General features: G+C 40.6%; 1 protein-coding gene across 1 annotated transcript in view; it reads right to left on the reverse strand.

The window, feature by feature from the left end:
- The window catches only part of mpp3a (MAGUK p55 scaffold protein 3a), a 56816-nt gene that overhangs the window by 25540 nt on the left and 18190 nt on the right, over nucleotides 1-13086 (reverse strand). The window contains exons 6-9 of the mRNA XM_059956734.1: nucleotides 11912-11993; nucleotides 8901-8986; nucleotides 5287-5361; nucleotides 600-796 (exon numbers count right to left, since the gene is read on the reverse strand). Coding sequence (XP_059812717.1) covers nucleotides 600-796; nucleotides 5287-5361; nucleotides 8901-8986; nucleotides 11912-11993 — 440 coding nt within the window. The remainder of the gene's footprint in view (nucleotides 1-599; nucleotides 797-5286; nucleotides 5362-8900; nucleotides 8987-11911; nucleotides 11994-13086) is intronic.

Below are 13086 nucleotides of genomic sequence, written 5' to 3' on the forward strand. Positions count from 1 at the left end.
CCAGTCCTGTTATAGAAAAGTAATTTTTTTTAAAAATTCACCATTGTGCAAAAGGTCAACCCAGCATCAGAAAATGTAACCTTGATTTCCTCTTAGGTATTCTCGCACAAAAATATGTGAGAATAAATGGACACAAATGTATCATTAATTTGTATTGTAAATAAAAATGCAGAATTAAATAAGAAATACTTGAGATATTTTTGTCCAAGATGCAACTTTTTAATAATAAATTTTATTTTAAAATTTTACAAGACAATTTTATCCAATTATTAATGATGGGATGAAATGGACTAAAGAAATATGGAGAACCATTAATTTCAATCCCAGTCAGTATTAGGTTACAGAAGGAACGATTGAAGTGAACTGGAGAACTGAATTATGTTGTTCATGAGTGAACTTTTGTTAATTGAGACCAAGCTCAAACTTTGGCAAGTAAGGTTGAGAGGTAATCAGCTTTGAGACATATATTTGTCTTGTAGTTGGCTATCCACTTCTGAGACACTTAATTTGGCAATTTACCAAAAAAAAAATGTTAGTGACAGTTTTTACTTTATTCTTGACCTGAAAACCTTTAAGAACAAGCATACATAGATACCTACTTCTCTTGAAATCTTTTTGATGGAATAAGACCAGCCCGGAGATTTGCATCTCCCATACGCTTTGCTTGCCACCACACAGAGTCATCCTGGCTCACAACTTGAAGAATGTCTCCTTTCCTGAAAGGTAACCCTGCCTCTTTACAGGGAATTGCTTTATCCTCACTTGGGTCATAATCAAATAAGGCTTTCACGTGCACCTATGGAAAAGAATAAAGTCATTTAGTTTATTTACATAGATGTGATTTTCTTAGGTCTCCTACTCTACAAATCTAAGCTGAAAAAATCCATGATTTTACTTTGCAACGCACACAAAATCCTGGAGGAACTCAGCAGGCCAGGCTATGGGAAAAAGCAGCTATGGAGAAAAGTACAGTCGACGGTTTGGGCTACCCTTCAGCAGGACCGGAGAAAAAAAGATGAGGAATAGATTTAAAAGGTGAGGGGAGGGAAGGGAGAAACACAGGGTGATAGGTGAAACCAGGATGGGGAGGGATGAAGTAAAGAGCTGGGAAGTTGATTGGTGAAAGAAATACAGGGCTGGAGAAGAAGGTATCTAAAAGGAGAGGACAGGCGGCCATGGAAGAAAGAAAAGGGAGAAGGAGCACCAGAGGGAGGCAAAGGGGCAGGCAAGGACATAAGGTGAGAGAGGGAAAGAGGATGAAGAATGGTGAAAGAGGCAGTGGCATTACCGGACATTCGAGAAATCGATGTTCATGCCATCAGGTTGGAGGCTACCCAGACAGAATAAAAGGTGTTGTTCCTCCAACCTGAGTGTAGTCTCATCGTGACAGTAGAGGAGGCTGTGGTGTTATATACTGTCTTCAGTGCTCCCGATGTGGCCTCCTGTACATTGGTGAGACCTGACGTAGACTAGGAGACCTCTTCCCATTCCCATTCCAATATATCGATCCATAGCCTCCTCTTGTCACCCTGTGTTTCTCCCTTCCCTCCCCTCACCTTTTAAATCTATTCCTCTCTCACCTTATCTCCTTGCCTGCCCATTGCATATCTCTGGTTCTCCTCCCTCCTTTTCTTTCTTCCATGGTCTTCTATCCTCTCCTATTAGACTCACCCTTCTCCTGCCCTGTATCTCTTTCACCAATCAACTTCCAAACTCTTTACTTCATCCCTCCCCTCCCGATTTCACTTATCACCTTGTGTTTCTCTCTCCCCTCCCTACCTGTGAAATTTACTCCTTATCTTTCTTTCCACCAGTCCTGCCAAAGGGTCTCAGCCTAAAACTTTGTTTTTCCATAGATGCTGCCTGGCCTACTGAGTTCCTCCAGCATTTTGTGTGTGTTCTTTGGATTTTCAGCATCTGCAGATTTTCTCTTGTTCACGATTTTACTTTTATCAATTTTAACTTACAGTATGTTTCCTGATAGTCAAACTTTTCACTTCAGTGAAAAAAAATCTTTAATGAACATTGAAAACTTGCATTAGGACATATAGAAATGTTAAGTCGGCATGTCCAAACTCCTTAAATTCTATTTAGCATTATTATAACCCAAAATGATTCAAATAATTCATTTAAGTTATGTTATGTTGCCAAACATCTCTTCATTAAGTGATCAGAACAATGGACGTTACAAATAGATCTAGCACCTTATACAACAACATAATTTATTTTATGCTTATGAATGTATGACTTTGGCCCGTTGAACCTTTACAATCATTTAAGAACATGGTTGATCTCATTGTAACCTCCCCTTCACACACTGAAGTAACCCTGGTAATATTTTACACCCTTCTTAAATGTACTACACTGAAAACCCCACATTACAGAGAGGTTGCTTGCCCAGAAAAATAGTCCATATTGTGATTTTTCTGTAATACAAATCTTTTATTTTATTGACTCCCCAATAGTAATGCAACATTAGATAAACAATTTATAGGCAAGCTAATTTCTGATTGTGTTGTAGCCAGAAGAAAAATAATTGTTTTAATTAATCATAAATTAATATTAATTTTGTTTGATAAAATATCAATAGCAGAAATTGCTCCATCAGTTTCCAAAGCAAACTTCTGAAGTGGCTTCCTGCTGTAAATTGACAACCTGCGTAAACGAGTTCAGTTCTCTGTATACGTTTGGTCTTTATTTATTTAAATTTTTCACATAAGTTCTATTAAAAGCAGATTTTCCATACCCCAAATGTTTTGGTAGTGATTTGTGAATTCCATAAGGACACATTTCCATTATCCAAACATAGTTGTGTACAATAACATTGAATGTATTTGCTTAAATGCTTTCACCCTTTGAAGACGAGTGTTCCAATGATTCATAATACTCTGAGAGAATAATATTTTGACCTTAAATCTGTGTTAAACAAGTGACCCTTAAATCCATATCCTGTCACAAGAAGAAACATACTCTCTGCATCTGTCCTGTCAAGAGCACTCTATGAAAGCTATCCTTTACATTATTTATTCACTTCCCCCTCTACCCATATCTCAGCACTTGGTTAATAGTTTTAGTGCTTATCTACTGTTACTTCTTGTTTGCATTCTGATCAGCAGGACTGTGCTGTTTCATTCAACACAACTACCTCCATCGATTTCTTGGTACAGACCAATTATCATACATCGCCTACCATTAACTGGACTTTAGAGTATCCTATCTTCTAGCCGTCTGCAACCTGCCACATCCCATTTATAGCAACTGTATTTCCTAATTTTGTTCTTATTGTTTAACCAGCACAATACTTTACCTCCTGTTTTGTGACTCCTTACCTTTGACCTTAATCGACGTCTTGAGACTTTGTAAAATGCATTCTGAAAATCCAAGATTAAAATATCAACTTATAAATCAGCCTAACTTGAATCTTCATGCAACTCTGTACAAAGTCAAGAAAATTATCCTACTACTTCAGGTTACTTGACTACAAGTTCAGCGATCATTAATTTTACCTTGATGCATGGTCTCCTACAGAGAGTTCAGCTTTTACATGTCTCCAGCAACCGTTTCTCACTGAGTTGCCAGTTCTGTATCTAGCTTACTGTTTCTTCAACAAACACCTACACTTTTCTGAGTTCAAATCAACATATGAAATGGATCAGGAATAGACCAAATAGGGCCTCAGGTGTGCTCTGGTGTTTACAACCAATCCCCTACCTTCTTCTATTTCTCCATCTGATCTATATACAGTGGCTTGAAGAAGTATTTAGCCTCCACAACTATTTTCACATTTTATTGTCTCAGTTTCTAAATGTTAAGTATATTGAACTAGGATTTTTGGACCTAATCTACAAAATATTGTGCATCATTAGATTATGAGACCATAAGACATAGGAGCAGAATTAGGCTATTCAGCCTACTCCACCATTCAATCATGGCTGATCCTTTTCTTTCCTTTCCTCAGCCCCACTCTCCGGCTTTCTCTCCGTAACCTTTGATGCTGTATCCAATCAAGAACCCATCAAGCTCTGCCTTAAATACACCCAATGACCTGGCCTCCACAGCTGCCTGTGGTAACAAATTCCACAAATTCACCACCTCTGGCTAAAGAAATTTCTCCACATCTCTGTTTTAAATAGACAACTCACTATCCTGAGGCTGTGCCTTCTTGTCCTAAACTGCTCCACCATGGGAAACATCTTTTCCACATCTACTCTGTCTAGGCCTTTCAATATTTAAAATGTTTCAATGAGATCCCCCCCCCCCATCCTTCTAAATTCCACGCGAGTACAAATTTCTGAGGGGCAACTTCTGTAGAAGCCAAAGAGACAACTTATGAAGGAAGAACTGCATCTAATCAAGCTTCTTTTTTGATTGAATTTATCAGCTATAGTTCCATATGAGATAAAGTTCAGATGTTGTTAATCAATTGAAGATGTATTGTGCAGAAATTTTGCAGATATTGTATGCAATGGAACCTGATGAAGTGTCAGACTTGAACTTTCCATGTTAGTTGACAGATATAGGATTATAGAAACAGATATATCAGTAATAGGACCAAGTTTCTTATTGGAGGAAAGAGAGCATATCTGAAATTATTATCTTGCTGATGATTTTCTTCAAGGCACCAATGCCCAGAAATCGTCCTTGGTCCAATATGCAAAATGCACTGTGATCTTGGTCAGTGCTTTGGATTCTGTGCCAGACGTTCACTTCATTGACTTCAATGAATTGAATTTCACAGGTAGAATATAATGTCAAGATCAAATTATATAGTATATTGACTGCAACTGATCAAAGATGAGTTTCTAGGTACAATTGCTTAAAGAACACAAGAATTATTTATAAAATAAAATATCCATTAGGGCTAACAAGCAAGACTCGAATGTAAATCCCACTTACTCTCTTTCCTTGGCATTTGTGTCAATCCTTCCTCTCCTTATAATGTAAACAACAGTCTCAGAAACCCACTTAAATCATTCATTTCCTTGGCTATTCCTTATAATGTTTGATATTTATTGTCGTCTTGTGAAACAGTTCCTCATTTTAAATTTGCCTTCCTTGGGTCAAGATCACCCTTGTCATTTCTCTTTCTTATTTAGAAAACTTTCATTAGCTTACCGTATTCTGTCAGGCAGAGATTTAATTATTCATCTATTAATATTGCTACTGTTTAATTGCTCAGTTAAGTCCTTGCAAAACCTTTGATTAGGCCTTGTGCTCCTGCAGCATTACTGAGCGGTTTACTTAACAGCAGCTTCACTGAGTGCCTGCTTCACAGGCTGTCCTTACCCTACTTTCATTCAGCGGATCCTCTTCTTTGACTGCTGGGATTAACTTCAGGGTTATTGAACCCTGACAATGGGCCTGCAAAAAAAAATAGTGACACCAGGCGAACACAGTCAGTTCTTTTCAATACGTAGCATTCAGCTTCTGTGAATGTCTGGCTTCTTTGCACTTACTAGTTAATTACAATAAATCACAGAGCCATTCAACACATAAATAGACCCTTCAGCCCACTATGTCCATGCTAATCATCAAGCACCCATTTCTAATCTTTCTGCTTGACCAGCAATTGACCCGCAGTGTTCTTTGCCTTGGAAATTCAAGTGCTTGCCCAGACACTTTTTAAATATTGTGAGAGTACCTGGCTCCGTCACCTTCTCAAGTCGTGGCCCTCTGGACAAAAACAGTTTTCCTCAGATCCCTTTGAATCTTTTTTCAAACCTCTGCTCTCTGGTTTAAGATGTCTCTGCTGTGGTTAGAAGTTTTTCACTATTCACCCCCTGTAACCTTGTACCCCTCTTTCAGATCTCCTCTCAACCTCTTCTGTCCCAACCCCACATCAGATTACGTTTCCAGTTTGTAATGGGGTCAGATTACATGAAGTACCAATGAAACAACTTGTGTCTAGCATGTGAAGTTCATCTAACTCAGGGGTTCTCAACCTTCTTTATGCCATGGACCAATTCCATTAAGCAAGGGGTTTGTAGACACCAGGTTGGGAACCCTGAATCTTACGTTATCACCTCTTTAAAAGTGCTTATCCCTGGCTTTTCCTGATTGGACCTTTAATCCTATTAATCTATTCCACCTATTATTAAACTCACATATTTGCAACTTTACAATTGACTTAATCTATTCAGTTTGATTAATGACACTGTAAAGAAAATGGAGAAAGTAATTTGTATAAAACTTTGATTTAGATACATTATGCTCAATAAATTTTAGTGTAATATGGATGTAACCTTACAAACAAGTTTGCTTTATCAATCCTGTCTCTTCATTTAAGTGTTTAGATATTTTAATGCCAGATTTTTGTGCTAAGATAGGCTGCCTCAGATTTTCATGTAATTGCTTTGCTTTGCCATTTTGTCTTCTTCTACACAACCCAGGGCAAGTGAATCGAGAGGAACAATGTTTCTTTTACCAGATGTAGAATTGGAATTAGTCAACAGTGGTTCTCATAACCTGCTGGTGTGATATATCAGCACCAGCAAGGAAAGTGAGCATCTCACTAACACCTAAGGTTATCAAGGTTTACAGACAAACATTTGGCATTCAACTCTACAACTAGTTCAAATGTTTTATAACATTTATATAATCGGTCTGACAGTGAAACATGTGCTAATAAAGAGGTATGCAGGAAAAGCCTGAAGCAAAACCAAATTTTAGAATTCCCATATATCACTGTCTGGCCTAATGAGGCAATCTTTATGCTCCAGGATTGTTTTGAATGGACTAACTGGCAAAATTTCAAGGAGGCCACCACAAATGGAAAAGACACAGACCTTGTGGAATATGCTTCATCTGTCACTGGATATATCCAGAAGTGTGTATATGAGGTTGGTACCTCAAGTACAGTCATCTTCTGGCCCAACCAGAAGCACTGATTGAACACTGAGGTGTGCTCCCTACTAAAGGCCCAGGATGCAGCCTTCTGGTGACAGAACAGCTTTTAGAGCAGCCAGGAATAACCTTCTCTTAGATATCAAAAGGGCAAAGGCTGCCTACACAAAAGAAATTCAGGAATACCTGTCTGATAATGATCCCTGGTGTGTGTGGCTGGGCATCAAGGGCATTACTGACTATGCAACAAAAAACAGTGTTGACTGTATCAGTGATGCCTCCCTCGCTCACACGCTAAACAGTTTTATGCATGCTTTGAGGCATACAACACAGTGCCAGCCATCTAAAGCTACCCCTCTCTCAGGTGAGCAGCCACTATCTGTAACAGCAGCAGACATGAGAAGGACTCGACAGAGAGTCAACCCCACAAGGCAGCCAGACCAGACAATATCCCAGGCTGAGTACTTAGGGAACATGCACACCAGCTCACTGACATCTTCACAGACATCTTCAACACTTCACTCATCCAGGCTGCTGACCCACGTGCTTCAAACCAGTCACCATCATCCCTGTACCTAAGAACTCTACACCCTCAGAGCTAAACAACTACCACCCAGTGGCACTGACGCCAATCATCACGAAGTGCTTTGAATGGCTGGTGATGGCATACATCAACAACTCCATTCCTGCCACACTGGACACTTGCAAATATGCTCACTGACAGAACTGCTCTACGGCAGATATCGCAGCATCTGTCATGCACTTGGCCTCGACACACCTAGAAAACAAGGACATTTGCATCAGAATGCTGTTTCTGGATTTTAGTTCAGCATTCAACGCTATTGTCCCACCGACCTTGGTGAACAAACTCCTACTCCTCATTCTAAATACACCCCTGTGCAACTGGGTATTGGACTGACTAACGAATAGACCTCAGATAGTCAGGGTGCACAACTGCTCCTCCCCCCCATCATCCTGAAAATGGATGTGCCCCCCCAGGACTATGTGCTGAGCCCACTGCTGTACGGTCTGCTCACATATGACTACACGGCCAAACACCCAAGTAATCACATCATCCAAGTTCACCGATGACATGACATGAGGTGGAGCTCATCACCAACAACGATGAGATGACCTGCAGAGAGGAGATGGAGCAGCTGGAGGCCTGGTGCCAGGGAAATAACCTCTTCCTCAATGTCAGCAAGACGAAGGAGATGGTTATTGACTTAAAGAAGCTCGTGCCACTCACACCACCCTTTACATCAGTGGCTTGGCAGTGGAAACTGCAATCGGTTTCAAGCTCCTGGGAGTGCACATCACACACAACCTATCGTGGTCAGAAAACACATCCTACACAGTCAAGAAAAATCACCAATGCCTCTGCTTTCTGAGGCTGAAGAGAGAGTTGGACTTTGCACATCTATACTCACATCATTCTACAGATGAGCAGTAGAGAGCATCCTGACAAGCTGGAGTACCGAAACTACACTGCAGTTTACTGGAGGGCTCTATGATGGGTAGTCAAAACTGCCCAACGCATCACCGGCCCCAGCCTACCCACCATCAAGGACATGTATACAGAAAGGTGTCAGAAACATCATGAAGGATCCCTTCCAGCCTGCTCTTCATGGAGTTTTTGTCCCACTCCCATCAGGGAGGAGGCTATGCAACATCCAGGCCAGGACCACCAGACCCAAAAAGTGACTTTCCCCAAGCAGTAAAGGCTGATCAACATCTCCACCCACTAACTCCACCACTAATTTATTATTTTCCATCAGTCATCTTATGTACAGCCTTACATTACTTTATGGACATAAAATCAATCTATGTATAGAAACTATTTTATGTATTTATAATTATTGTTTTTATTATTATTGTGTTTTTATGTGCTTCATTAGATCTGGAGTAACAACTATTTTCTTCTCTTTTCAACTTGTGTACAGGAAATGACATTAAGTAATCTTGAATCTTGCAGTATCTGACTGAGCATGCAATGTTTTAATGGTCACGCAAAAATTCTTTAATTGTAAGTTTCTTTTCAAAGAGAAATTATCTACCAGTATTTGACTGATTTCTTCTGGTGTCTTGTGCTCAACTGGAATGTCATTAACTTCTCTTAGTTCATCTCCAACGTGCACTAACCCTGTAGAAACAAAATCAAAATAATTAACCATCTTTGTTCAAATCAGAGATAATCCTTGGCACCCAGAATCAGTAGTTCCCTCCTTGTGTTAAACAAACTGGTTCCAGAGAATGGTAATGAAGGAGCAGTGAGGAGATGTTCAATCAAGCTGTGTATCAGATACTGTGGTTAGCAGCACAGGGGCACCTTAGGGGACTGTCCTGTCCCCCTTCCTACGCACCGTCTACCTCGGACTTCAGATACAACTCGGAGTCCTGCCAGCTGCCGAGGTCTTGGGATGAGTCGGCAGTTGTGGGCTGTATCAGCCAGGGTCAAGAGGCTGAGTACAGAAGAGTGGTGGACAACTTGGTTGAGTGGTGTGGGATGAATCACTTGCAGCTCAACATCACTAAGACAAAGGAGTTGGTGGTGGATTTCAGGAAGGTGAAAACATCCTGCATTCTCATCTCCATCAAGGGAATGGATGTGGAAGCCGTCCAGGACTACAAGCACCTGGGAACTCACCTGGACAGGACTGAAAACACAGGGGCTGTGTACAAGAAGGGACAGAGCTGACTGTACTTCCCGATGAAGCTCCAATCACATTCAGTGTCTACAGAACTATGCTGCAGATGTTCAACGACTCAGTAATGGCCAGCATTCTATTCTACGCTGTAGTCTGCCAGGGCAGCAGGGTGAGAGCAGCTGGTGCCAAGAAGATCAATAAGCCCGTCAGGAAGTCTGGTTCTGTTCTGGGGGTGGAACTGGATTCCCCGGTGGTTGTGTCTGAGAGGAGGATGCTGCAGAAGCTATGGAGCATTATGGACAATCCCTCTCATCCCCTCCATGACATTCTGGACAAACAGAGGAGCATCTTTAGTAACAGACTGATTCCACTGAGGTGAACCACAGAACACCACAGGAGATCCTTCTCCCAGTGGCTATAAGACTCCACAACTCCTCCTCACTTGTACGAGTACATGGTTTCATTGCTCATCTGTATTTAGCACTATTACATTTTAATGCACGTTTTGTATTTTTTTCGTACCTTAATGCTCACATTTTGTATTTTAAAGTATAGATTTCCGACTGAACAACCTTGCAACAATAATTTTCTTCAGGATAAATAAAGTTTTATTTGATTTTGACGTATCTTATTCTAGGGCTCTCTTAATGTCAGAAAGCATGATTCTACAAGAGACGGCAAATAGAGAATGGAGAACACAAAATGCACCAAATTTAGCGAGTCAAGCAGCATCTATGGAGGGAAATGGACAGTCGATGTTTTAGGATGAGACTCTTAATAGAAAGGGAGAAGATAGTCATTCTAAATAGATGGAGGGAAGGGATAAAGCATGTCTTGTCAAGTGATCGGCAGATGAGAGGGGGAGAAAGTGGGAATGATCTCAGAAGGTTGAAGATGATAGGTAGAAATGACAAAGTGTGGAAGATGATGGAATCTGATTGGAGAGGATGATGAAGCTTGAAGAAGGAAGTGGGAAGGGAAATGGTAGGAGGTATTTGTGACAGGGGGATGCAGAGGCAGAAAACACAGGGTGATGGAGGTCAGTTGGATTTGGAGGAGAGAGAAAGAATTTGGGAAAAGCGACAAAGTGGGAGCAGTTACGGGAAGGTTGAAAATTGGACGTTCAGTACACCGGTTTGGAGACTACCCACATGCAATATGAGGTGCTGTTCCTCTAATTTTTGTGTGTATAATTTTAGGCACAGCTATGAAACTGTCCAACATACTTACTAACAGTCACTGTGCTGACTCACATGTGAAAACTAGCAACTTAGTCGAAGGGTTTAAGTTTGATCTCTATGCTGGGAACTGTGCAAACATCCCTGGCATTAAAAGATCAGAAAACAAAAGGGGGTATAAAATTCTTCAATACTGCTCTTTTAGTTCAATAATACACTTCTAGTTACTGCCTATGTCCTTTATAAATTAATCAAAAGCAGTGTGTTATAAACAACAGCAAGTAAAGTTCTGCACTGCACAAAGAATTGCTGTCAATTAGTCAAAATTACCATGGTGAGCTCCAAAGAACCATATTTGGTTATTATTATTGGACATTAGTTTCAATGCCAGTGAAGATCACTTCTAAGTTGGTAGAATACGTGGAATTTATCAAAGGCAAAATGAGGAATTTTTTTGTTCTACAACTATCAGTCTCCCTGACCTAGAGAGGAAGAAAGTGCAAAGTTTGCAGAGAAACAAATAAGCAAATTAAAAGAAGCTGGAGATCGTGAGATGGAGGGAAGGGCAAAAGTGATGAGCAATGACTGGAGGAAGTGAGAATTTAGAGAATGGAAAGGTGAAGGTATCTTCTTCTCACTGAGGATGGAAAAACAGTTAGTCGGAAAGTAGTTGGAATTTTGTACAATAACAGATCCCTAATCCAATACAACAGGATGGTACTCCCACTTTTCTGACATGTGGTAAACTTTCTAGTATTATGGTACGTTAAATATTGCCCACGGACTGAGTAATCCCTTAAGTCAGCTCCACCTTTGCTTAAGCTCAAGTGTTTCCTTGACTAAATGCTTTGGGCAATACTTTCCATTCATCTGCATTGGCATGTCCTGGCCCTAAATAACCTGAACATATTCCACACTCCCAGTCACACCCTCAGTTATCTCGTTGCAAGCTGCTCCACTGTCCCGGATTTGCATCAGGGATACCATGTGAACATGGTGAAAGAAACACAAACCCTTCCCTTGGTTCTGTATTTACAGAGCACCATTCTCTAATTGTGGCAGGTAACCAAAGAGAAGTTGGTTAAAGGCTTGAAGGGGAAGCACTTATCGAGATACGTTGCACAGATTGGACAGCTCTTCCATTGTGCCAGTTTGGGTAAGTCAGGCCAAATGGCATCCTTCTTCGCAGTACTACTCGACTGATATTTGCCTAACTGTCATTACAGTGAGAAAAAAACATACCACTACGGTCTGCTGCTCCTCCTCGCATGATCCGAGCCACAACAATCGCACCTGTTTGCTCATTCTTCCTAATTGTCGCCCCCTGTTGTTGAAAAATAGTTGCTTTAAACGACGAGGGTTGAAGTTGGTTCTCTGGCATTTTACCTTGTTTTTCTAATTCCTATATTTCTTTCAATCAGCTAATCATTGCCCTGGTTTAGCCACAATGTGGCATGACAGGTACAAAGAACTTATTCTGACAATGGGTAAATTTGTTTATTAAGTTGAAGGTCTGAGCAAAGAAATTTGAAATTTAAGCTTAAACCATCAATATCATATAGTGCTTTAAGCATTAACATCTATCAGAATATTAAGATCTTTCAAAAGAATGACGATATCAAATATAATTATATTTTAACACATGCCACAAAAAGTAACCACTTCAGTCTCAGTTTTTTGCCATTCTTTTTTAATGCTCTTCTTCTTCTTACGCCCATCACCCCTACTGGGGCATATGCCACCGACAGCAGCTCATCAAAGCCCTCTGTCCTGGGCTGAAGGCTGACTGGCCCTATGGCTTCCACTTTCACCACATGACTTCATATGTCTTTGAGGCAAAAGTTCTTCCTCTCCCAGGGCTGAGGTATTTGGAGCTTCTCTTGGCATTTCTGTAGCTCTGGGTTTTTAATGGGATGAAGTTGCTTGCTCCATGCCCAACCCTCCTCCTTTTGCAGCCAGGCTTGGAATTGTCCATGGCAGAGTTCTTAATGCTCTTAGTTATAATCATTTCACCTGTCCTCAGACCAATTACAAGTAAAATGTAAGAAATCTGTACTGCAGTGTGTACTATTTGCTGCTAATTTAATTGTTATCCTAGTCTGCTATGAAAGAGTTTTGCTTTGGACTTTCTTAAGGAAAAAAAAAGATAGTTTCAGCCATTTCAATGTGCTATGTATCATGCAGAGTCATAGAGAGATACTGCATGGATACAGGTTGTTTGGCCCACCAAACCCATGCCAACCATCAACACTAATTCTAATCTCATTTTACTCTCATTAACACTCCTCCTAGATTTAGCCGTTCACCTGCACACTGGGAACAATTTACAAGTGCTGATTAGCATACCAACCCATATGGCTTTGGGATGTGGGAGGAAGCTGGACCACCCGCATGGTCACAGGGAGAACATGCAAACT

This window comes from Hypanus sabinus, chromosome X1 (assembly GCF_030144855.1).
Source record: "Hypanus sabinus isolate sHypSab1 chromosome X1, sHypSab1.hap1, whole genome shotgun sequence".
Classification (NCBI taxonomy): domain Eukaryota; kingdom Metazoa; phylum Chordata; class Chondrichthyes; order Myliobatiformes; family Dasyatidae; genus Hypanus; species Hypanus sabinus.